Source organism: Xiphophorus couchianus, chromosome 19 (assembly GCF_001444195.1).
Source record: "Xiphophorus couchianus chromosome 19, X_couchianus-1.0, whole genome shotgun sequence".
NCBI classification, from domain to species: Eukaryota; Metazoa; Chordata; class Actinopteri; order Cyprinodontiformes; family Poeciliidae; genus Xiphophorus; species Xiphophorus couchianus.
The window spans coordinates 16354500-16381902 of record NC_040246.1 but is presented as its reverse complement, the minus strand read 5'-3'; the positions used below and the strand labels follow the sequence as shown (position 1 = coordinate 16381902).

Sequence of the window (27403 nt, the reverse complement as noted above, 5' to 3'; positions counted from 1 at the left end):
AGATGTTCAAACAGATCTTGGACTGGACTTTGACTAGACCATTCTTGCACTTAAATGTACTTTAATCATACCCATTCCATTGTAGCTCTGGCTGTATTTTTAGGGTTATTGTCTTGCTGGAATGTAATCCCCCACCTCAGTTATTCAAGTGTTTTTCAACCCCTAACAGGTTTTCTCCCAAGATTTTATCTCAGATGTAAAGTCAACTGCTTGGGTTGGAATTAAATTTTGGATAATTAGAAAAAAAGTCCAAATGCACACTTTGCAGATTCTTGAATCCCATGTTAATTTCCTTCTAATTAGTAATTATGTGTTACTTTGTGTTTGTCCAATTCAAACCCAATACAACCCATTAGGGTTTGGGATTCTGACCTAACAAGATGTGGAGGTCTTACGAGGTACAGGTAGTGTTTTGAGGCCTGTAATTTGAAGCTGCAAATATTACGCCGGCTGTCTTTAATTGGCGAGCGTTTTAAATCACATTGGAAATTATGCGAAGGTTACAAGGTTTAACAATTAGTGAAGGAAAAGAAAATGACTGGTGCGGGGCATCAGAGGTAACATAAAGTTAAAATAAAATCAAATGCTAATTCAAGGACTTATTCCAGAAGCAGTCATTCTGTGGAGAATTATAGCTAACAGCACCAAGAGAGAAGCACACTCTTCATCCTAGGAGGACTGGCTGGACCAATTACTAAGATTTTAATTAGAGACTGAGCCCTGAAGCTTGTAGGCAGCATTTTAGCCCTCAACCCCCCTCACCTCAAACCAGTTCTTTCTTCCCTCCAATCTCCTATTCCTTGACTCACCCCAGTGCACTGCTAAGCCAATTGTGGACATCAAGCCTAGCTAACAAAGAGCAATGAGAGTTTTTTTGCCCGAGACTAACAAAGGCTGTTGTCTAATGTGTTGCCGGTGGAGGAGCTTACCGAGCTTGATTTGGCCGAAGCAGAAGATGCAGCCGTCCGCACCGTTCACCACAGACTGGATGACCTCAGCTACTGTCCCTGAGCACACCTCAGCCTGAGAATGGGAGTGACACATATACCTGTCACTGTCAAAGTCTAGCTATGACACATCTGAAATGATAAAATAAAACAGTCAAATACCAAGAAGCATGTTGATTTTGGAAGCATAAAACATAAATGAACCACAATCAACCTGTTTTAAAAATGTATTTTTCTTCACAAAAAAGCCTTTGTGGCCACGCCTACTTTTAAAACACAAAGTGAGTAACATACATGGATGATGCCTCACCTTAATCTGTCTTGTCTGATGCAGTACTGTAGTACACAAATTCATTTCCAGTTTTAAAAACAAAACCTTTAGAAACGAACATCATTTTTGCTGTAATATTATCTTTGCAGAAAACGTGAGTTAGCTCCATGGAAGCAAACAGGTGATGAGGGTGGAGTTCTCATCACCTGCAAAATCTGTCTTTGAAACACTTTTTTAAACACCTGGAATATTTCATATAAGGAAAGTATCAACTCAGGACCAGGAGAAGACACAGAGCTGTTCATGACACACTTAATTTTTTTTCTACATTTTTTTTAACCAAGTAGATTAAAGCCTGATCTGGACTGAAAAGGAAAAGTTGTAAAAATGATGATAGATACCATTTGAGGAATTTCTATTACTCAGGTGTGTGTTTGTGAAGGTTGCACTGTGTATTTTTGTTTCAGCATCGGCCCACTGGGAGCAGTGGGCCCTTACCATACATCACATAGCAAACAAGACCTGTAACAGCTGAACAGCTTGCTGTAGCTGTTAGCCACCAGCAGAGCTGTCCCAGAGGCATAATCCAGCAACTTGGCTTCAGCTCTGCAGCAGAAACATTTAGACTTCAGCTATCAGCACCATACTTAGGAAAATAATTGTTCCATGTAGGTGGTATGATGGAAGATCTGGGGCTCTCTCTGCTATGGATATGCTCCTCTACACCAGTAATCACAACCTCCTTTACTTGAGTTTATTGTGCCATTTGGAAAACGAATAAAAGAATAAATGGTGATATAAATCTTAATGTTAAATTGCAAATCTGTGCCAAGTAGAAGTAGAAAGCTTGTCTAATCCTCTTCTGGAATACAATAAATATAATGCTGACCTTTTTTTGTGTCTCAGCGGGAGTTGTGTGGTTAGATATAGAGTTTGGATATAAACGGAGTGGATTCAAATCATTCCTCAGACAGCTTAAAAGCCCCAGCTGTTGGGCTCACACTGGTAAGAATGCCCCCTGACCCAAGACAGGGATTTTTCTCTAAGCCGCTGGTCACACCCTGCAAACATAAAGATTGTCCCTTCGTCCTTGAGAGGCTAAATTGCCACCCAACACCTTAAAAAACACAACCACGTGAACATACATAGAGGCTCTTACTTGTGAGGCATCGTGGGTAAAAACAGCATCGAAGGCAAATATCTTTGGGACGGCCACAGTGGCGGATCTCCTGTGCCCTGAGCTGGAGTGCGGGCTGGATGCAGGGTCATAGAGGGTCAGCTGCTTTTTCCTGCTGTCAACTTTTAAGAAAGACTGAGACTCTGAGGAGTCCACAGCCTCCAGAGACGGACAGATTCGCATCATCACTTTCACCTAGAAGGATAAGTAAAAACCAGGAGGGAAAAAGCTGGATTAAAAAGTGGGAAAATGCAAAATGTATAAAACAGAAAAGAGGAAATGGAGTCAGCAGAGATTTATCTCTTGTTCAGTGTGAAGGTGGAGAAAAAAACGTAGTCTAAGAACCTTTGCTCATCTAAAAAAGAGGAAAGAACATACTGAACATTCTGAATGCGTTGTGAGATGCGACTATTTTTTTTATTAATTCATCAACTCCATTTTTTTTAATACATTGGGTATTCAGAAAAACATTTTTTGTTTTCTTTTAGACAATAAACCTTTTCCTTTTTTGCATGTTGCAAACAATATAAACAGGTTGCCACCCTTTACAAAATGTATGCATAGTGTATGCCTGCATAAAAAAACAAAAAATAGTCATATATTTAATTTTTATTGACAAATAAAAACATAGAAAGAATTTTTTTAAAAAAACATAGGCTCTCAGTTTTGTCAGCCACTGACAGTACACAAAGACACAAATACCAAATTTTTCTCTTCAGCTGTAATCTTAATTTAAAGTTCAAGACAAAAAATGCAATGCATTTCTGTTGACTCAAAATATTATTGTCAATGGAAAGCTATAGTCGCAGCAGTCTTAGTGTATTTTGCATCAGGAGTAATTTGACGCCATGTAGACTATTTCAGAGCTGAACTATATCTCAGGTTACCATGGAAACTTTCAGTTTTGCATTGACTGGGAAACTCAATGGGTCAACACATTGCTTAATGGTGTTAGTAAAAGGCACCAAGGTGAGTATTGAAAGTCATAGCTGAAAACGGTGGAAATTGATGTGCGTGAAACGCCCTGCTGTAGGATTATCCGAATCCAGGTTGTTTTTCTAGACTGCAGGCAACTCAACAGCATGGGAGAGCACCAGCATCTGCCCCCCACCATTATTCCACCTACTCACTCTCCTCCTTCTGTTGTCCTTGCCCTCAGTTGCATAGAAAAAGCCAGTTCACTGCTAAAAAGCCTGAAAGCCACCCAGCTGCATATTGCGGCTTCACATTCATCAAGTGGGCTTTACGGTTTTAACAAATTCCACAGGTCAGCGTACGGTTCATCGTGCCAACATGGAAAACTGAAAACGATGACAGCCCATGCATTAAAGCGTTGACTGAGTGCGGCTTTGACGAGACAGCTCATGTCACAGGAGTGGAGCCAATCTCCTGGTGGTGCACAGTTCAACCTCCTCCAGACAAGAGCAGATGAATTTTACAATTTCCTGCTGCAGAGAAACATTGTGTGTGGTTTGTGTGGCTATGTTTGAACATGTCTGGCTATAAAACACTACAATTTACAAAACCCCTTCTTCAGAAATCCGGACAGCTCCATATTGCTTTACAATCTGATGGTCAGATATTTCTCACTTGCATTTCTCCAAAGGCAATGTGGAAACATACTGTATCTGTGACTGATGGGTGACGGAAACAGCTCTTGGGATGTGTTTAACAGTCCATTCACCTCTTTGAGCATTTAGGGTTACATTATCTGAATAGTCTCTATACGCGTCAGTTTATTCAAGATGCTAATCAGTCCTGAGTCATTTAAAGTACGTATGTTTTCTCTTTGACTGTTTTGTTCAGCCTAGGGATTCCACAGGACTTCTACATAAATGTTCTTTCAAATGTTGGATACAGAACTGTAAGGTGTTACTGAAGTGAGTTTATAGCCCTTTATTGAAGTATTTTAACTCTGCAAACAACATTGAATACTTGATGAAGTTTTCAATGTTGCAAACATTTGTTGTTGTTACACTGCAACCACAAAAAGAGAGAGAGAGAAACAACATGAAGTAATGTGAAGTGATTTTTCACAACTGAATATTTCAAGTGTCTTGGTTTTTTTTTTATTAGTATGTCTAAAATTATGCATTGTCACCAGTTAACTCGTACAAATGTTCAACAAGTATTTTTTGGAAGGCACTTTCGTCTTAATTTTCTTTGCCAAGATCAAACTTTCTGTTATTCTAATTTTATTTTGTTACAGAAACATTCAAATAAAGACTAAATTACATTTGCTCTGACTTTTAAACGGAGTTTCTACATTTGACTGCTGAAGTCATTAGAAAAACAAAAGCTAATGTCTCAGCTTTATTTATCTTGGCAGTAATATTAAAGATATTAAAAGTCACAGTATTTTAAAACACTGCTAATGGTTTTGGTTTTCCTGCACCTTGATCCCTGTCTGAAATCCATTTGTGTTGCTTGGCACGACTCCATATATAAATGTCTGCAGGTAAGAAGCAGAGAAGTGGAAGTGACCTATATATGGCTGATGGAAACCAGCCATTCACTCAAGTGTCACAGCGCTGCTGATATAAACCAGATGCAGGCAAAGACAAGCTGTAGAGGGCAAGTGAAACTGTTATTTCAAGAATCTTTCTGCATGGCAACAAAGAAACCAGACAATGTATTGGTGTATTTGCTCACTAATAGGATAAAGCTGTAACTCTGATAAGCTAGATCATAAAATCTCACAAAAAGTCAACTGTCCTGTTAGCAGAACAGATGTAACTGATCTTGTTAGGACTTGAAGAGGATTGTTAATAACAGTTTTTTTTTATGATGTCTGCATGTTGAAAGGAGATTTACAACATGAGGCAAAATTTCAACCGTCTGGATACCTGGCAGCAGAAGCGAGGGTTTCCTATCCAGGTGGGATCTAATCTTGTTTCGGGGGACTTCTGCTTTATAAATACAGGACGTCGGCTCAGACAAACAATACCCAATAAACCTCAAAGGAAGAGCAACTTGTTTGCACAGCTTTGTTTAATGACTGTCCTATAGCTGCCAGGCCGACTTTCATCACCCTGCACCACATATAGAATGGATTCAGGAATCCCGCTGTTGTGGTGACCACAGATATGTGAATTACAGCTTTTACTGGCTCTCGGTGTTGAGAGAGGAATGCTGGTCCCACAAACTGAGTGAATTCATGGCATTCCAGCAGGCTTATCAGACTGAATCTGCATGAACTGGACCAGACGGCATGCTGCCTCTAGACCAGTCTGTCTCCACTCTGCATTTCACCCCTTCAAACAGGGGTCTCTCTGTGCATCTGTGTATGTGTGTGTGTGATGTTGATGAGGACAAGGTTACATCAGTGTGCATTATAAGTAGAAAAATGTGCTTCTCTGTGCATGTTCTCACCTTTCCCATCCCTGGGTTCTCTTTCACTTTGGACACGGCTCGGAGGAGACATGGCGGAGTCGGGGGTGGTGAGACCTGCAGGATGCCACTGAAATTAGTTGGGTAGATGGAGGGCTCCTGTGGGTGGAGCAGGGAGGGTTGGTGTTTCTTCCGTTTGGAGGAGAGGTTAAGCTTCTGAGCTGCCCTAAAAGAGGAAAAAATAAGAAATGAAGGTATGGTTAGATCCAGCAAGCCAGAAAGGTTATGCTTAAGGAAATCTTTGTTTCTGTGAGGTGTCATGCCAAGTACTCACACTATGCCACTTCCATAAAGGTGAAAACTTTCCCTTTTAGTTTGCCAACATACACAATACCACTAAAATTGCTTTTCTAAGAAACCACTCCCTTCCTTTGATAATTAAAACACTTATTTTCCAATCTCCCAGCTTATATTCTTTCACCACATGGAATTAGCAATCAGTGTCAGCTGAAAATCATTGTTTAAACTACTCCAATATAATATAAATCATCACCAGTCAACTTTCTCAGTCCACTGGGGACTAAATGTAGGTTGTCATAGCTGGAAGACAAAGTAAATCTAATCAATTATCTTGATCAGACATAACCGGGCTGCCATGGACATGCCAGGTGAGCAATGCTGAAGGACAACCAGATGGGAAACGCATGTCGCCTTAGTAACTGTAGGATGGCTAAGCACTTGTGACAGAGCTTGTTCATTCATCATTCAAGTCACAGCAGAAGAATGAGTTTTCCTTAGGAATGTTTAATTATGGGGCCGAAGCTGGTCTTTACATGAAGTCATACAATACAGATGTATTAGAGATTTACCTGGAAATAGGTTTGGTACATTCAGCTGAAAACTGTCCTCTATTCTTCAGTGCAAATACTAAATGTTTGCCATTTTCAGTGTGAGTTTAAAGTTTAGAGATGAAGTCAGACATGGAACAAAAGGAGTCTGTGTATTTCTTTTTCTTTCTTTCTTTTTTTTACAGAGTTAGATCCATTGTTCATTCAGGCTATCACAATAGAGAGTTGAACATCAGTAGTCAAGAACAGCTCAAGGTATTACAGCAGAGTTGAAGTAATAGGTACATCCAGTTTAACCACAGAGCTCTTTCACACACACGGTGTAATGTCTCCTCCCGTCCTAAAAGGTTATTGCTGATTGCTTGCAATAGAAATTCCTCTTAAAGTTTCTACAATACTTGCAAAAATAATCCTTTTGGAGGTAAATATGTGATACAGTATTTTTGTTTTACCACATTAAACTGTATTTGTAGATTTTTATTGACAAAAAGAGAGAGAAAGCTATCTAACTTTGATTTGTTTTTTAAGAAAATAGACATTTATTTCATTGTAAAATCCTTAAATCGACATCAGAACCAAGTAAAATTGGTAACAGGAGGTCAGAGCTTTACAAAATCGCTGTTCAGAAATTTGCCACATTCCTGATTTTTGAACATCTGATAGGTGAACAAGTTTACTTATATGGACACCTGGCAATTCTGCTATGTTGGCTCCAACCGTGAGAAAAAGGTATCAAACTCATTTCTGCTTTGCAGCTCAGGAAAAAGAACCAGCATATTTGCCTGAAGGGATTTAATGCATTGCCCCTATCAGCTAAAGCTCATCTGCCAACAATTCAATGTTGGCATATAAAGCACGCCTCCCAGGAAGATCCAATGAACTCAAGTGGTCTTAAGCAGTCAGATTTCAGAGAACGTCTGAGAGGACAAAGAAGTGATTGTTTAACATGAAGGAACAAGTAGCTCAATTTAGCATATAGGATTAAAAAAACCAAAAAAAAAACCCAGATAAACTAGCGTGAGCTAACTAACGATGTTCAGGTAAAACTTAGGTTTTAAAAAGTTACATTTTCAAAACCACTATTGATTCCGTCACGCTGTTCTTACTCCTAAGGTGATTAATCTGAGATGAAACTGCAAATCGCTAGCCTAATAGCATAATTGTCTAAGTCGTTAGCCTAATAGATAACATTTCGTAAGCTATTATATGGAGGACAGTGTGATGTAGCCTTTCCCCTCCCTCACCTATTGCTGCATATTGTCCATCAGAAAGAGTAATATTCCACTATCAGAAAGAGGAATTTCCACAAGACAGATAAAATCTTTCTTGTAAGTGAAAGATTTCATGTACAAGATGTTCAGAAACAGAACATTACTGTTTTGTTTCAGAACAGAAATGTTTCTGTCCTGAAGCATTTCTGGTCACAAGAAACAATCATGGTTTGAAGAGGAAATGAGCACCAGGCATCATTTCATCCTAAAATAGACTAATTAGAGAGCTAATATAATTGAACTAATCTAGATAATAGCATCTTTTTAAATACAAATACCATTATAAATTCGAAAATTAATTTTAGATTATTTCGGCATCATGCAATTCTTTCATTTTCTGTTGGATTCAAAACTCTTTTTTTTCAGACAAGCTTCAGGAAATGTTTTTTCTTTTAGGAGTTACAGCAGGTCAGACCATAAAGACGGCCAGACATTGATCTAGGCCAAGAAACGCCTGACCGGTGCAGTGCTAGATTTTAGAGGCGGCACTCTTAAAAAAGGGAAAGGCAGTGATCAAAATGAAATAAAACTACACGTCTCCAAGTCAGCAGGAGTTCCTCAGCGTCCAGTCTCAGTCCATTACTCCTCTTCTGGGCTCCTCTGGACAGAATTGGGTGGTCTGCTGCGAAAAACCTCACCATGTTCCCATTCCTATCTAATCCCCCCCAATCTCTACTACTCCCCTCTTCACTGTAACACCCCCTACAGCGACAGCCGAAGAGCACAATCATGGAACACGCTGCTGGCTGATGGAATAATTATTACATCCAAGAAGGCTGCAGGAGAAGCGTCTCCCTGGGGAGCTGCCTATGTGCGATAGCATGCGAGACGGATCATGTGACTGAAAAAAAATGAATAAAGACTAGATGGAAGAGATGGATGTGAGCCAGAAAAAAAGGGAAGGCGAAACTACGCCAGAGTCCACGTGGCTGCATGCTGCAGCATGCATGGGTATACATGTGGGAGGTTTCTGCGACACATTCATTCAAGAGAAACCCATCCGTCCGTCTCTCTCACCCCATTCTGTGGTTTCTCTTCCAGCAGCAGAATAAATCAAATGTGAGCCTAAGACACTTTACAGGAAAAAGGGCACCAAAATGATTTGTAACTGTCCTGACCACAGAGGAGTGGTTACATCCCAAAGCTGAGATGGTAACCTTGAAGTTTAATTGATGCTGCACAATGACAGTCAGTGCGCAGGTGTGCTCATGAATAAAAGCAGAGACAGATTCACATTCACATTTTGAGATTAATTAACCGCCTCTTTCCCTTTCTGCCTCTCCCTTCTTCCTATTTTTGCCTCTCTTCACCTCACCCAACTATGAACAGGGAAAAGGTGGCGAGAAGTGGCTCAGATTTCATCAGCCCACAACAGCTTATCCACCTGTTCACTCTCAATCTCCATGCAAGTAAAGCTGTTTCCACACACAACTTGCTCCAACTTCTCAAAGCAGAATGTCACACTGAGTAAACCAATATCTGAGATCTCTCAATTTTCTTTTCAAAGTATATTTATTTACATTTGTTTAACATGCACCAGTAAGAATGTGCTGCAGTCATGTACTTACAGCTCTTTCCAATCCATCATCTAGTTTGTGCTCATAGTCAAAAAACAGACAACTGATTCAGATCAACTTTGAAGTCCGTGTCTGTGCTGTCACTGTTCTCCATTATTTGCACATTTGCTACGCCAGCGCAGTCGCCAAGAACACGGCGAGGAGGAGGGGGTTGCTCACTAGTCAGGGCACGGGGCTCCTTCCTACTCCGATCGCAATCATTGAGGTTCCGCTTGATTTCACAGAGGTTTGTAAGACGCCAGAGGGGTGGAGGGAGGACGATCGGGGTGAGGCGTGGGCGTCATAGTAACTAAATGGAACAAGCGGCAGGTGGGGCAGAGATGAGGTGGGCAGGAGGGATGACCGCTCTGCAAGAAAAAGTAGGATAGGTGCAACGGTGAGAGAGGTGCGTGAAATCCAGAGAGTTTCCAAAGAGGAAGCAAGAGGTGGAGCACCCGTTTAAAAAAACATCTCCAACTCTCTTCCACGTGAAAAAGTTCTGCACCACTTCACGGTCTTAAAAAACAGCTTGAAGCAGTTCAGTTCCCCTCTCCGTTTCTTCATCCAAGTCTTCTCTCGTGCCACAAGCTGCACTGTTTCCTGTCATGGAGTTAATCCTGCACGCTCTGTCTGCTGAGTGTGGCTGTACATCCCGACTGTCTTCCCCACAGCCAGAAGGATCGGAAGGGATTCTCCACTCCTGGCTCGGCTTTGAGAGAAGAAGGAGAATTCCTGTTCTTGTTCCACCTCTTGGTCCTTCTCCTGCTATCGGAGAAATTCTGGCAGCTGTCCTGCCGTGTCCTTCTTTCCCTCCCTCTCTCTCTATCTCACATACACACATGCAATCCCTCCTCCTTCCTCTCCCTCTCCCCTTTTTCCCTCAGCCCAGCCCCTTCTCCCTCCGACTGCCAGACGAGGTGTCAGCGCTCGATTGCTGGGTGCTTGCGGCGCAATTTGCCAGCACTCTTTTTCTCCCTATACCCGCACACATACACACACATGTATGCACCTCAAAACACGTCACATGAATACTTAATGCATACAGGAGCCCTCTCTTCTTTTAGGGTCCCACACTTCAAACAGATTTGGTTAGTATGCCTACAGTGCATGCATGCATGAACCCCAGTGTGCACACGTGCTTCTTATTTTCCAGCACTTTTGTGATTCACTGTCATTGTTGAAAGATGTAATTAGCCAGAAGAGTGAGGGTCTTATTAATCAAAAGTAGAGACACGCAGATAAGCCGAGATATACTTACGAGAGATGGATTGCTCGAATGAGTGATGCTGGCACTCAATTGACAAGCTATGAGAAGGTAAAAATACCAGAGCAGAGGAAACAGAAGAAGACAAGAAACAATGAGCAGTTGACACACTAGGAAAGCGGATTTATGCTGGCCGGTAAGAGGGAGTGCAGACAGTCAATGGTCAAGGGTAAAAAGGGGAATGAAAGCATGTGAGTGGGTGAGCGCTGGGGTGAGAGTACCCTGTATTCCCTGGGCTGCCAATTTACCAGTAAGCCCTCTCAGCCCCCCTTCTCCTCCCGAATACAGCCAGAGTTGTTTGAAAGGCTGCCGCGTTGGCTGCAGAGAGCCCACTACAACACATCAGCAAACAGAGTGGGTGTGAGACTAGCCAGATGAAAGTACATTCAGCACAAAGCTCTCTCTGACTCTCCTTCTGACACACTGCCCCACATATGAACTCAGCCGGATTAAACTTTAAAAGACTAAAAGGGGAAAAAAATAAAACTCTCCATAAAAATCTGAGAATGCCTGATAAATAATGAAGCTGTTTGATATATCATGTAACCTTTACAGTCATCTCTGCAACAACACGCTTACCTCTGCTGTTCTGCAGCAAATCCAAATTACATCAGCTGAGGTATTATTGTTTAAGAAGTGAAAGGTCTGGTGCATTCTTCAAAGAAAATACTGGTGTTGATATTAGAGCTGCTCAATTATGGAGATAAATTACAATTAATTGTCATAGTTACTCATTGAGTTTGAAAAAAACAAAACATTTATTGCACATCATGAACATTTTTCCCTATTTTTATTCATATTTTTTCTGAATTCCATGTTTTGCCATTTTTTTCTACCTAAATCAAATCTAATCACAGGAGTAATATAATCACTTCAGCTCCTGTTGCTTGTTAACACAAACAGCAGTCATATGGCAACTCAATGCATCATCGCATCCATATGTGGTTAAGATAAATTACTAAAATTCAAACTGAAGAATATAATGAAAACTAAAGGATGACTGAGGACGATGAGCAGTAGCTCAACAAATCACTGCTTATGTAAAGTGTGCAAATAAAAACACATTAAAGTGTTCCAACAGAATCAATGAAAATACTTTTAAAATCATTCAACTTTTTAAAACTTTTAAGCTTAAAAATTTGTTTTATGTACATATATAATTTTACTAACTGCTATATGGTGGTGTTAATAGGGTAAACAGCAACTAATTTCAAATACATGCAGATCTACCATAATTTATCATGTCTTTTCCAAACATCACACAAACTGGTGAGTTTGTCAAGTATGTTTGAGGAAAACCATATTTGTTAGGTCACATCCAAAAAAAAAAAAAACATTGTCACACTGCTTCCCTGTATGCCATCTGTGCCTGTAGTTCTAAACCACATTGATTTGCATATGTTCCCAGTTTGAGTACAGTGAGCGTAATGGGATCAAGGGTGTGGCATTCAGTGTTCAGGCGGATTGAAGTTTTGCCATGATATAACCATCTAATTTTTTCTTTCCCATAATTGATGCTCTGGTAATTAAATGTCAATGCTTTATGAGTGTTCCCAAATGTTGAGATAATTACTGTGACCTACTTTGAATAGTTTCACCTTCAGCTTTAGCAATCCTAAGGTGAATAAATAGAGCACACACATAGTGTTGCCTAAGATTAGATTATTCTGTTGTTCAAGTTGAAGTTTAATTTTAAAAATGGGACAGTCTGAACATTTACATATAACTACATGAGATTATAGCCATGTGGATAATTTCCATCTCTAGTCCGATGTTCATTCCTACAATATTTACGTAGCAGTTGGGTAAATGCTGAATCATGTAGCATACAGGAACATTTTGGCAGCTTAGCTCAGCTGTGGAATGTTTAGGAAGGGTTGTCTGAAGTACATTTTCCCTGAGGCAGTGTATCTTCCTACACCATTGAAATGCAAGGTAGATGTACATTAATGTGATACAACATTGTTAGTTTCACAAGGTGCTCCTCAGTCAGAAGTCAGGCAAAGTGCGGCCATCAAATTTAATTAACAACATTGTTTTGTCAGTTACTTTGTTTTAATGGTTGTTTGGAGGTTTGATTAACTGCTCAGCCTACATTGGAATTGGTCACTCTGACAGAGTTGCCTCATTAGTCCCATTCCCACTGCCATTCCCCTTAGTGTCCTCTCACGTGTTATACATCACAAGGGCATTAAAAGAAGGAACAGTCACAGTCAGAACTGTCCTGATCGCCTTTCAGCTCAATCACTGTCTCCTTTATGAACAGACCTCGGGGACAGATAATGACTGCAATATATATAAATGAGCCAGAGCAAGACAGATGTAAAATTAAGCACCTTTTTAAAAGAATAGGTCTACTGGTGGCTTTTTTCCCCCCTGAGGAAGAAAACCCAGATTTAGAGCGAGAGGACGAGGAGCAGGAGGTCACTGACTGCAGAGAAAAAAGCATAGAGGGGTTGTGTTTGCCTCCATCTTTCAAAGCTTCACGTTGGCTTGCTGTCAATAATCACCCCAGCCTTTTTCTTCAAGCTTTGTCAAACTGGCTGGAGAAATTCTCCTACCCCACAGAATAATTTGCTGCCACACCCATCAGCTTCATTGTGCAAATTTATCTCTGTTCCCCTAACCATCTATACAGCTTCTTGGGTAGGTTCGTTCAGCAGCTAATTAACATGTTGGAGGCATTTCCTATTCTTGACATTTTGTTTCTGTGATTCCCAGCTTTTATTCTCCCTCCATGCACAAGATAAGGTTGCTGTGGCTATTCATGCAGGGATCAGATCACTGGATATGATATCATACTGCTTCATCCTCGACTGCCCCTCCCGCTCCACAGTCTGCAAGTCTCCCACTGTTGCTGATTAGCAGCCCTGCATTGCTGTTCATGAATGGAGATACATGAATGATAATGACCACAGCACAAAGAGCCAGGCACATTCACTCTCAGAAACATTGAACATTTATCCTGGACTCAGTAGTCCTGGCATTTGTGAGATGTCTTTTGTTCAAAAAGCGGCGCATCTTAAAAGCGTTGCTCCATGCCAAACCCAAAATGCCATATCAGCAGTTGGTCACAACTGAGTGAGCTGGACTTGTGTTGCTTTATCAGGTGGGGCGCTATGTTGTTGCATGGAAAGATAATCATTACCAATCCTCCCTAGAGCTAAAATTGACTGTCTTGTTGATGGGCTGCCCTCGACGCAATCAAACAGCTCTCTGCCCCAGAGGTGTGGGCGAACAGCATAAATCACCAAACTGTGAGAGAAACATAGACTTCAGATAAAGCGAGCATACCACGCTAATGTTCAGAAAGGCACCACTGCGTGGGTTTATGCTTTACCAAATTTGGGGAGGATTAAGGCAAATCTGGATCTCTGCATCACCCTCGTTGGCTGTGATCCCCCTCCCCCCCACCACCACTACAGCCTGATCCAGCTATCACAGAGCCTTAGGGGTAATTAAGCGGCCATGACATCAGGCTGTGAGCACACAAATTCAGACAAGAGGAGATGATGTCATACACTTAACAGCTACTCCTGGCAGAATAAATAGCCCATCCAGAGAGGATTTACTTGTAAGTCCAGGATGCCAATTGCTCTACTTGAGATAAACAGTTTTTCACCTAGTAGTTGCTTTTTACTCTGAGATAAAACCCTGCTAGTTTGATAGCAATTTGTATATAAATATGGTGCTGGAAACTAGCTTTCTTACTTTCAAGATTTACATCAGTGTAATAAATGAGTTTGTTTTTTTCTTGTCTGATTATAGAACATAAACTTATTGTGAAATAAGGAAATAGTCAGAATTTCATGGAGAATTTCTCAAATTTATACACATAAATAACTACATCTAAAAAAAGTCTAATGATTTGTGTGTAAGAAGTTTGACCAAAATGTAAGTCAAAAATCAGAGGAATATGAGGAAATAAGATTTAATAAAGAACTCAGAACAACTTACAAAAAACAGGGAGGAACAAACAAGAAGCCAAGGATTAAACAGAGCTTAATAAACATGAGGCAAACTGAAAGAGCCAGTGAGGAGCGAGTGAAGGAGAGGTGGTTAAAAACTAAAGTTTGAATGCTGGAACGATGTAACAGGGTGCAATTTTGGACCAGGCAGCCTCTCAATACATATTTTAATTTTGAACTCTCATCACTGTGGATAGTGTTCCTGCATCTTCCATCTTATAATAAACTTGAATTTTCATGGTACATGGATAGTTCTTAAATATCCAAATGAATTTTCTATCAGAGGTTCATTGTTTGGTCAGATTAGGTTTCCACTCATCCTACACAAGCATCACAATTGGTTATCTTATGCATAAAGCTGGCTAACATTAAACCTTTGGAGTTCCACTGCCTTCCACCTTGTTGAAACTGCATGATTTATGCTTAAAAACAAGATATTTTCCTAGAAATCAATAAATGTGATGCCAGAAGCTTGTTGACTGCCACATATATGCAATATTTCACCAAATATCCGTAAATGTTTGAGTCTGAATGTATACATTTGAACCCTGCTTGTCAAATTATTATTTTTAAGATTAATTTATGTTTTCTTTGTTGTGTCATATCATCCCAAAACAGGAGTAGTGGGAATTCATCATTAGAAATTAAAAGACATTAAAATAACAGTCATGAAGAAGTCTGACTGGAGCTGCATTTGAATTATAGTGGCACTAAAAGCTCTTCTTTTGGTACCTGTCTCAGAGGGCACCTTAGGTTTTTATTCATTAAAGAACTAATTAAATATGCACATCTATGTTACACATTAGCTATAAAGGGGGTGATACCAAAGGGACAGGCTGTCTAGTGCATGACAAAGCTAATCTTGTCCTCTTGTGTGGCTCAGACGTTTAGTCAGGTAATGAGCCCATCTCTTTTCTAAAATCTCCCTGCAATCAAGGGGCTCTTGGTGTAAACATTCATTTAGTTTTTTTCTCACGTCCTCTTCCCTATCCTGAAATGCTCGAAACTACTGCCTGGTGCTTCAGCCTTGTGAAAACCCAGATTAATCTTGCAATGTGGCTAAAAAAAAAGATCATTGAAGAAAAAAATGTGCAATCCCTTCTTAAAAACAGGAGAAAAAAAAACCCACAAAGGCTACTACCGGGAGATGCTGGAACAGATTCTCGCTCCGTTCACTGGAGTTTTCTTATCATTCAGATAAGCTTTGGCCAAATCTGAGATCTTTTCAGACATTTTGAAAAAAAAAATCTGTTTCCTCTTTTTTTTGGCAAGCTTCTCTGGCTGTCTGTTGAGTCTTATCAGTCCAAAAAGATCTGTAGCTTTCAAATGACTGCAAGCTCGTTTTCTGCTGCTTGGCAGTTGTAACAGCAGTCTGAAGGCTCTTCTCTTCTGTGTCAGGAGCCCTTTACAGGAAATACACAGACAGCTACAGGCTAAGATTAATGGTCTTTCTATAAATCCTTAGAAATAGATAAACGCATTCCAACAAAACTAGACACCAATAAATGGGATGTCCATTTTGCTGCACAATATCCGGCCTGGTGTGTTCCAAGCACGTTGGACCAAGCCTTCTGGAAAGGCTCTTTGTTTCAACAAGGTGTTCAGCAAGCCTTTTGTCCCTGCACAGTGTCTGACCTTGCGCACGGAGAATCAAATGGTACCTTATTTGTGTGCCGACTGCTGACAGCCCAAGGCTGCTCACACATCTTTGCTGCACCAGTCTCTAGCCAATTAGGTAAGGCCAAATGCATTCATGTAACATCTGTGAATACAATGTGTTGTCACATAAGAAAAAATTCCCAACAAAGACTGGCATTGCCTTCTGCAACTGACTTGTCGTATCTGAATCACTTTGCGTTGTCAAGGAGTGCTGCTATCAGAATAAAACAGCAAAACCCTGCAAATAAAATTCCTATTTTTGCCAGCGGGTTGTAAACCTGTTCTGTCACAGTCTGATTTTCAAAGGGGACTGTGGACTGAGGTGGAAAACGGAACATTAGGGTATCCTCCGGAGAATAGCTTGAATAGCAGGGGATCATTAGAAACAAATGGGAAGGAAGGGGCTGTCACTGATAAACGTTGAAGTAGGCAGTGCAAAGGTACAGCTGGGATTAAAAAATGAATTAGGGGGAACGGACATTAAGAGAAAGATGCAGAGGAAACAGACTAAGGCAGCATGAAAGGAAGCAGCAGGGTGTAAAACCAAGTCCTCTCTTCGATCAGTGAGCCTGGCTCTGTGCCAATGAAGCACTGTCCACGAGGAGGTAAATCATTTTCTGCCTGAGAGGAAAACAGGGGAGAGAAAAAAAATGATTGCTGGGACTATGCCACAGCCAGCTTGGAATTGCTTTATTCCCAGAGATGGGAATCCCCAGTCGGCCAAGAATAAATGGAACAGTTGGTGACAAAAAGTGAAAAAACTCATCAATATTCAAGAAAGTCTGGTTTGGTGCTACAGTATATCAGTGTAAACAGAAATGCAAGCATTGGCAAGTAGCAACAGCTTAGTGTATTTTGTACATATTTGGATGTAAAGTACCCTGGCAACATGATATGGACAACAACCGTATTCACACTACTTTACTTTTACCATGTTAAATTCCCAGGCTTGGATATATTTCTGAACCATTTTATGTCATAGACCAAAACAAAGTAGGACATATGTGTGTACATTTGCATATAATGCTCTCTACTCTGACTCCCCTAAAAATAGTGCAATGTAACAGTCACCGATTGAACTAGACTCAATTAGTAAATCTAGTTCAATTGTGTGTTATTTATTCTTTGAGTATAAATAAATTTGAGTATTTGCTGAAGGTATCAGCAAAGTGCTGTGTGTAAGGAATAAACACTGTACATCACCCTACACACCATTTCCAGGTGAGACATGGAGGTGGCAGCATCATGCTGTGGGTAGATGGTAATTATGAGGTGGGAAAACCATGTACACAAATTTGCACTGTGTTGGTCTGTCGCATAAAATCTCTGCAAAATACATTGAGCATTGTGGAGAAATAAGGGCATAGGCTCTGAATGTAGATCTTGAACTGTAAACATATGTTTGCTTTTAAAATCAGAGCTATGAGTCTCATTTGTGATGGATAAGAAACTACTATGGTCCACAATCACCTAGAAACAAGGTATTTTTTTAAACTTCTTTCCTGAAACTGACTGCATCTCTATACACCCTGCACCCATTGAGTGAGTCACACACTCACTTATCTGTCACATTCCCACACTGAAAAGCCATTAAGACGTCTCGCCAAAAGGGGGCTTAAGCATGGCTTAAGACAAGCACAGGAAGGAAATATGTGGGTATAATTCCATTCACCGTTCACTTTATTGTTCTTTCCAGCATTCAGGATCTCATCTTCCTAATGTGGCCTTAACTGGCCACGAAGGACTGAACAAAGCACTGGGCTTTGACTTGGCAGGACCTTTTGTATGTCAATGAGATAAGCTTACAAATTTAGGATCTATAGAGGAAAAGAACCAAAGGGTATTTGCAACAGGAGACAGAAGTGTGAATGAAGATTTGCAGCAACAGACTACCTGCAGCACTAAAATACTCAGCTGTTGCCTCAATTTTTTTTTCCGGCAGTTGAAAGTGAAAATTTTGGAGGCAAGTATGCTTTTCAGCTGATAGGTGACACGTGATGATGAAGACATGCTCCTGCCATCTTCACAGACGGCAGTCTCCCCACCTCTGGCATGCTGATGAAGATTAACAGCTGCTTTCATCTCTCCGGGTTTTTTTTGCATTTTCTCCGTACTCCTGAGACATTGCTCCTGGTATTCTGCTGTACACTCCTCTCCACGGCTGCGGGGAGGTTGGAACAGCTTCACATCCTTCACACACATGTTGAACTCTAGTTTACCCATCATCCCACCCACATCTTCCCTCAGAAACCTCCCTAGAACCTCAGGCGGTTTTACTCAGGGCACACAAAAAATGTCTTGGCACTCACCTCAAGTCATCACAAGCTGAATGATGTTTCCTGTCTTGAAACAACATCAACTGGAATCAGGATATTGCAGACAAAAGACTAGAGAGGGTAATTCACATGAGACAATTCTTCAATCAAATATATTGTTCTTTAATTTAATTCATAACACAACTTAAGACCTTGATGAGCATGGGATTGACAGGCAAAGGGGTAAAAGTCAGCTTACTTCTGCTCCACTTCCCCGCTTCATTAATCACTTTCTACCAGCGGAAGACACCTAGCGATTATTTATTTGCACTTCTCCGCACAGAGGCTATCACAACAAACAGGCCCACAGGCAGCTAAGAACATTTGGGGGTGATTAATCAACTCTTTAAAACCTCTGTCTATCTTGGTACAGGTTAGTGACCCAGGCCTAATGTAATCCTCATCTTGAAGAAATGTGTTTGCAGATGTCTCATTCAAATCAAAAGGTTCATCCGCTATCACATACCCGTAAAGCCAACAAGCACACACAGGGAGCCACAACTGGTGTATGTGCAGAAAGAGATTTTTAAAAAACCTTGCAGCTGGTTCTCACATACAAGGTCATGAACTGATTACAGGGTATAATCCTTTCTGTTCAAGACAATGCATGTGGTGACACAAACATCAGGGATAATTTAATTGTAGCTTTTAATTTTATGGCAAGATGTTGAAACATTGAGAGACACAAAAATACATTTTTGCATTTCCCTTCTAAAATGTGCAAAGTGGTGGATATACACAATGCAATTTGCATTAGTCACAATGTTTCCTCTCTGTCTGTACCTCAATTTGTATTAATTACATTAATTTAGAGAAAGGTCAAAGGTTAATTTGTACATTCCCAGATAATAATATTATGTCAACACAACAATGTGTGTTGCAGCAGCCTCATTAGTCCAATAATTTCTTAGTTTGAGTCCCCCACAGTTGCCTGTTTCAACCCTTCTGCAGCAACACCAGCAATAGATGGAGATTAAAAAAGCAGCAATCACAATTAAAAGGTCTGGCTTTGGAGGATGATGAGACAAAAGCTACAACCCCTGTCCTAACAATCGCCAATCCACAGTGGTAATCATAGTGCCTGACTATCAAAAGACCAGTCAACCAGTTAACTCAGCAGAATAAGGTCCTGCAAATGTGCATCTCTAGAAAAATAAAGCACATGTGTTTGGGGAAATCAACTTGCAACTGGTGATTAGGCAGATATTAGTTGTTCCTATTGAAAGGAAGGGCATGGCACAGCTGAGTACTTAGGAACAGCGATGCCTGAGACGCCCCAGCAGGAGACACCTTTGTTTATCCAGATTGTAGCACATAAAGGCAGCTCACAAGAGATCATGAGTCTCTTTTCCACAATAAGGTCATAAACTTCAACAGCACACTTCATTTGCCAGTCTTTCTTTTTTCACTCTTACACTGTCTGAGCCACAACGTGAAAGCAACTACTCCTAATGACAGAGATAATAGACTCCATTTGCATGACACCTTTCACTGAGGGGCACCAAAGAGGTTTCGATGGCATCCTTGAGCCCCCACAGTCATGACACATAATATCCATTCCATGGGATGGGAGTAAGAGAAATACTCATGATAACTAAACGCTAATGTACTGATCATGAAGCCCCGTGGGTAGCCATCAGGGCTGTTATCCAGTTAGACAGGGAATGTTCGACGTGGGCAGGCAAACTGAGCCGAAAGGGATTGATGTTCAGGGCACGGCCTCTCCTGCCCACATGAAACTAATCGCACACAATTTAGCCTTTTTTACTGTTGTCACCACAGTCCTGACTGACAAAGGCAGCTCTGTGTCAAGTGACATACCTACAATAGATTGAGTTATGTTGGTGCCTGGAATCGGATAAAAACTCAATTGAAAACTAAAGTATCTTATACAAGATCGGTTTACCATCAGTTGATGTACTGTACCTAAATTCTGCCACATTATGCTGACAACCACATTTTTTGTCTGGAGATGGGTGTTTGTGAACATTTTTTAACTATTTTTAGTATTAGTGATCCAATTAAAAAATGAACAAAGAAACACAGAACGCAAAAGTTCAGGTTGCATGGGAGACCAAGCCTTTCAGCAGATAACAGGAAGGCTGAATGGAGTGCAGCAAAGTTGTTTTGTTTTATCGTTTTTAGGTTCCAGTCTTATAGAAACATGGTGTTTGTGGAAATATTGCCATATTTTAGAATATCTTAAGAGTTCACATAAGTATTTACATTCTCATGCACACAAAGACAGCTGGTTTATTTATGCTAGTTACACTAACCTTGCTACTTGCTAATAAGATGCTAAGCTCAAAATCATCACCATCTTTTAGCTGATCATGGCAGGAAGGTAAAAATCAATTGTTTGATCCTTTTTTTAAAATTGCTTAAAGAGAAATCAGAATCAAAAAAGTCATTGATAGCCTAATGAAGCTGGTGACTGGATATGGCCACAACACTCTGATCAGTGCATCTCTAATCTCAACAGAAAATAAATCTCTGCCACTAATTTCTGTTTGTGAAATGAAACTGTCAGGTTTAGACAGCAGTGCTTTCCCTGCTCCCCACAGGGCTCAACACATGTGGACCCAGGGTGAGTGCAAAGGCTTGTGTCAGCACTTCAGCTCTTTGTTTGTCATCCCCACATTCACTGACCGCTTCAGGCAATGTGAGTGGGCCAGACACACTTCCTGACTCAGGGGATTTACTTAGTGGAACAAGGGAACTGGGACAAAATATCCCTGTGTTATCAACGTGATAATACTTCCGCTATTCTTCCTTTCCAATTTCTGCAGCTTTTCATAATGTCAGGGAAGAGTGATTCTGACCTGCCAGTCATAACAGAACCCAACCCCAGAGGCTGCGAGCGCCGCATCACCAGGACGCACACTTTTGAAAGAAGTCTTTTAAATCAAACACGCTCAATAGAAATTTCCAACTAAATCACATTTCTAAAACAAACTATCCTCAACCTGTTGTCAATCAACACAAATCCTGAGAGTTTCAGCTGCCTTTCCTGTAAACTGAACACAGAATTCATATCAAAATCTCTCATGAAATATTCAACATGCACTTCTCTGCTGTGTACAATTTATACAGGTATGCCCCAAGCCTAACGTGATCTTTTCCATCCAAAGGCTCAATACTGTAAACAGGGTTCTAGAGATTTCTCACGATAACATTCAATTATTTCAAAGACTCAGATTTTCAAAGCAGAGCACAAATAGAGATGGATGGATGGTAAAAGTTTAGATTTTAAATAAAAAAAATCTGGAAATGCAAATATTTCTGCCCACTCTTCAAAAACCTTGCTGAAATATCGTGACTAAATTTTAGTTGTTTCCATGTTCTTGACTCTGTGTAAAGACTTTATCTGTATCCGTCGTTAGAAACATTGACGTCTTCAGACTTACAGTACAGTATGATTTTGAATCAGCGATGCAACTTTTTGCTGCATGCAGGTGAATGAAAAAGTGCAGATCCCTTAGGCTGCAAGGCCGAGCTCAACCTTCATCAACACCTCAGCCTTGACGAAACCCGACAAGTCTTGGATGAATTCACACCTGGCATTTTCTGCAGGTTCCAACCTTTTTGCTGCCTCAGCTGGTGCAGCCAATGTTAGCTGCCGCACAGAAGGAACCATTAGTCCCATCAGCCTGATTATGACAGGAAAAAAACCAGCTGGTGTTTTATCCACCAGCAAACAAAGACAAATACCAGCTCAACCATCCCTCCTCCCTCTCAATACTTCTGATGAGCCACTTGCCGCCGTGGGCATGTGTTGCTCAGATTCAACAGATTGATATGAGTCAATTCTCATTTGTCAGTCTCCAGAGGTACACACAGTATTAACATCTTCTGCCCCATTGTGGTCGTTTCCTAAAAAAAAAATAGAGCCCGGATTTCTGCTGTATGTAATACAGCTACATACCATACAGTGTGCTTACACTCCCTCTCTTGGTGGAGGAATCCATCTCGCCGCAGCTTGACAACAAAACTATTAGCCCCTCACCTCGAGGGAGCACACAGTCCAACTCCAGCAGCACAAAACTGCACATTCCACAGAGCAAAAAAAAAAGAGTGTGACACACAAAGAAAGATAGATCGGGAGAGAGAGGAAAGAGAGAGAAAAACAGCTCACAAGGCAGATTCAAGCCAACAAACACACACAGGAAGGCTCTAACACATCCAGGTGAGCTCAGTCTTCACTGTGTACAACATAACTTACTTGACTCCCATGGCAGTGAATCCAATATATTCTTCTCCACAGACACAGACCTCCCTCTCCTGACGCTTTCAGAGAGGAGCATCAGTCTAAGCTCGACTTCTGAATGACAGCATTTATAAGCACATTCATCCCAGGCAGTGACTGGCCTGCTCTGAGTCTGTATCCCCCGGCTATGTGGGCCAGACCAACTGCGCTCAGCAGACCCCTGTGCTCCCTGTAATCTATTCTGTCTGTTTGTCACCGCCAAAGATCCCTCCTGTCAATCACGGCGCAACAATCCAAACACAGTCATGCCCTGCTTTGTCTGTCCCTAGAGTCACTGCATAGATCCCTCCCTTGTTAGAGAATAAAACCACTGCATTTCCTGAAGCTCCAGATGTTTGTATGTTCCCAGGCTTACACTATGTCTGACCTCAGTGTGTCTGTCTGCCTGCAAGGTGGTCGGCCTAAGTGGAGGGCATTTCCTGTTCCAGTAGGAGCCACAGCTCAACCACCATGCACAATCTGGCAAAGATCAGTCTCTAGCTGCGTTTCCATTGACCATAAAATTGCGCAAATTGAAATTACCAAAAAAAAAAACACGGTTAATGGAAACAGGCCAGTATGAAAAACCCGTGGTTTTTGACAAAAAGCTTTTGTGTTAGGATGAAGTGATTTTTCAGCCATATCGAAATTGGTGTATTTCACAAAACGGGTATTTCACATTACGGCAGTTTGTAATGCGCCAGGAACTGGCCTCTTTGGAGAATGAGCAGCTGGCTGCACAAGCGATCTCACAGCTCAGTTCATCAATTGTATTTATTATTCAAAAGTGTTGAATCCATTGCTCTTATAAATTGCCAACTACAATTTCTCCAAAATGCCACATATATAAGTAGCTCCTGCCACATATGAGAAGCTTGTCGCTCCAACGCTGGCATAAGGACGCCGACATCTCCTCTGTTTGTTGTTGTCTGACCTTTCATGAGGTCAGACTGCCATTATAAGGTGGGCATTCAACTCCCTGCAGGTTGGGTCCTACATATTCCTTCTGGCCTGACATCGTCTTGGAGAGTGTCACTGGGGTGCCGTTACTGCCACCATCCAACCTCAGATAAGCGGAAGACAATGGGTGGATAGATGGACTGATGCACATTGTGTTTGCATCATTGCCCCCTTTAAAAACAAACAGGATGAAATCTGTTGACTTCATTTCCAACTCCTAAGCTCACATGAATAGACAATAGACTTTAGTAAGTAATCCAACATGTGTTTTTCAGGCACTTGTGACCCTGCAGTGCCTCCACTTTCCAACGTGTGGGACTCATTGATGAGATGCGCGTCCCTCCCCCCCCGACAAAATTACAGTTCACTGGACGTGAGTGGGCTATTGCAACTTCCTAATTCCCCACTCCACTTTTGAAAGAAAAATTTGTCACATTTTACTCCCACGAGCAAGTCACATGTTTCTATGGTTACTCCAAGCAGCCTGGGGGATGAAGGGCAGAGTGTGTTGCTGACACAAAGGCAGTGTCTTGTGCGTGCAAGGCTAAATGGACCTGCTGCCACAATTACAGGAGGATTTCTGCACAATCACAGTCATTACTACACAAACACTCACCTGGGCAGCAGCTGCAAAACAGCAATGGGTGACCATAAAACCACTTCCTCCTGATGCTCCCCCCAGGGTCGCATTCCAGCAAACAGCTGTTTGCCCTGCGTCTGCAGCAACCCACCTGCCTTTAGTGTGCCACCTTAATCTCAGTGGCCCTCTGAGTCATTTTATTCTTTACCACTTTATGTCATCAGAGTAAGTAAATCAACCATCTCTAGGGTTGGATCATGGCAAGGAAACAGAGTGATAAATGGACTCACCACGTCCTCCAAAAACCCATAAACAAGGGAGTATCAATAAACCATGAAAACGGTCTAATCCTGCTGTGTAGATGTGAGCCTGCTGATCTAACTGGGCTGCAAACTGAGCAGTGGACCCCCCGAGGCGCCGTGCACCCAAAAATCCCACGAGCCCAGCTTGTACCAAACCCAGCGTCACAATCAGCAGGTGTTGATGGGACAGAGATATGGGTGGAGGAACCTGCGAAGCAGCAGTTTGCTCCACCATTTCATCCCTGCTGAGAGCTCCCCCTGTTTTCATTACACAACACTGTGTCAATACACTAATCATATGCTCCGTCACAAGGCAATCAGTGGTTAACGTGCAACTCAGCCGAACACTGGCTCTAAATTCATTATGCCCTCCCCACCTCTGTAACACACACAATGAGATGCAGACACACGCTCCACCCAGTCAGAGCTTGACCGCGGACTCATCCCATCTTCCTGTGACTTTATAGTTAGAATAATTGCCAACTGGCCATGATTGACCCAGAGGTAATCCTCGCTTCAGAGTATATTTTCTGTGTTTATGAATAAAAGGAAGACAAAGGAGAGGAGTGACAATTGTTACAAAAAAATTTAAAATATTCATTAATGTATGAAGCATGAAGACCGATGAGCACAGCAGACAGGTCAGGGTTAGCTTGTTAGCTTATACCTTTTGCTATGATCAGCACTTTACTGGAAAATCGCAAAAAGATCAGAGCTACATATTTCAATAACAGATATTAGCACTTTAAACATCTGCTGTCTTGCTAAACAGAAGCTCAGAACTTAAATTTTCAAAATTGATAAATATCAGAAAAGTCAACTAATTTGGCTTAATTAATGAAATGAAAAAAAATGTCACGCTGCAATTGTTTATATTTTTCTGATCTTTATCAGAAAGACTCCTGTTGAAAAACGAATCTAATATTCTTTTTGCATCAGAATTGAGTTTAACATTTGAGTATTGTGACATTTCTACTAAGTGGTGGCAGTATCATGCTGTGGAGATTACAGTTCTCCAAAAGAACTGTAATTGCAGAAAGATATTTCCTTACAGGGACTGAATGCAAATTCATGCCACACTTTCAAAAAAATTTGTTATAAAATACTTTGTAAACCATCAATTTCCCCTTACTTCACATTTTCTCTCTTAGCATTTATCAGTCACATAAAATATCGATAAAATACATTAAAGGTTGTGGTTGCAATGTAACAAAATGTGGAAAATGTGGAAAGGCGCCATATTTATTTTATCCAAACATTAAATTAATAAGTCCGGAAAACATCACAATTGATTAAAGAATCAATTTTAAAATAATTAAGTAATTTGTCTAATCAAGTCACCCAGAAGCAGAAATGATTAATTGGAGGTAAACAATCACGCTTCCCAACATGAATCTGATCTCTTGCTGATTTTTGCACAGTTTGTGCATAGTTTGTGCAAAAATCAGCAAGAGATCACATTTTGTTTCTTAAAATGTTTTTCTACTGAGAGGAAATCTTAAATGAAACAAATTAGGTGCAATTTAAATTAGGTCATTTTGAAAGAAAACTCGTTGAAATGTTGATAAGGCTCATACAGTATTTCTGTCTCTCAGCAGAGGTTAAACTGGAGCAGGTAGGCTCAGACTAATTGAGATCTAATTGAAATAACATTTTTGAGAAGAGAAGGTGTTGCTAAATGTCAGACAAGAGTCTAAAGAGGCGTCTGTACTCCGCTGGGGTACAAACTGCTCTATGCTTATTCTGCTCCTACCGTATATGCTGGGCTTTCAGCATTTACACATGCATGCCACTAATTGAATCTTCAGAGAACAAAAGACGAATACTAATCACATACAAATTTTCAATCAGCCCGAAAATATGATGGACAATTATTTTATTCAATTTTACTCCTTAAAATGGGGTACAGAAGAAGAAAAACACTGTTGATTGATGCGTTTGTTTTTCACTTTTTGGGCCTTACGTTTCAATCAGCAATTACAGAGAGAGAACAGCTGCAGAGGGTCAGGAAGCGAGTGTGTTTCAAATCAAGCGAAAAACATCTCTTCTACCTTTTCTTTATCTGCAGATTGTGATGTTGTTTAAGTCTGACCCTGATGATTGTATTTTTGCGGGCCAAGTCAAACACAGAGCTGTTGGCAACAGATTTTCTTTGGGACGAGATGAAAGGTGAACGCCTCTGTCCGATCAGCACCAGTTACGAGGGGAAAAACATGCCTTCGGATTAGACGGTGTGCTGTGAGCTTATGTCCAAAGAAAACATAAAATTTAATAAATCAAAATCAGAAATTAACCCTGCAGCTCCTGATTACATCCATTGCAAATAGGAGGATGCATGTTGAGTTATGGATTTGGGTTGTCCCCTCAGTGAAAGAAAAGCCTTTATCGTTGCACTGATATACTCTGGCGCTTTGAAAACTGGGAAGATAAAGCCCATTTGGACACCTCAGAGAAACGCTTTGCTCCAAACTGATCCCCTGTGGGCTTCCTGTCACACACCACAGGTCCCCTCGCTGCTTCCTTACACCTCCTGTGGAGCAGGGTTTCAATGCCTCTACACATCGCTCTCAAGCCAGCTTTCTTCTCTCATCAATATTCATCACACTATAGCTCTCTTTAGAGAAAAGAGGCAGGCGATGTATGCACTGAGTGGACTGCCAAAACTAGGGGAGGGCAATATAGACATAAAGTTTTATCATAATACTTTGT

At 41.0% G+C, this 27403-nt stretch overlaps 1 protein-coding gene across 3 annotated transcripts in view; it reads right to left on the bottom strand.

Annotated features, from left to right (window-relative positions):
* The window catches only part of kif26ab (kinesin family member 26Ab), an 80401-nt gene that overhangs the window by 11509 nt on the left and 41489 nt on the right, over positions 1 to 27403 (bottom strand). For 2 of the 3 annotated variants that reach the window (XM_028000361.1, XM_028000362.1), the window contains exons 5-7: positions 5768 to 5951; positions 2378 to 2590; positions 930 to 1023 (exon numbers count right to left, since the gene is read on the bottom strand). In XM_028000361.1, the coding sequence (XP_027856162.1) occupies positions 930 to 1023; positions 2378 to 2590; positions 5768 to 5951 (491 nt within the window). Of the gene's footprint in view, positions 1 to 929; positions 1024 to 2377; positions 2591 to 5767; positions 5952 to 9412; positions 10211 to 27403 lie in introns of those variants that run through there. The other variant, XM_028000363.1, reaches the window with a different exon arrangement.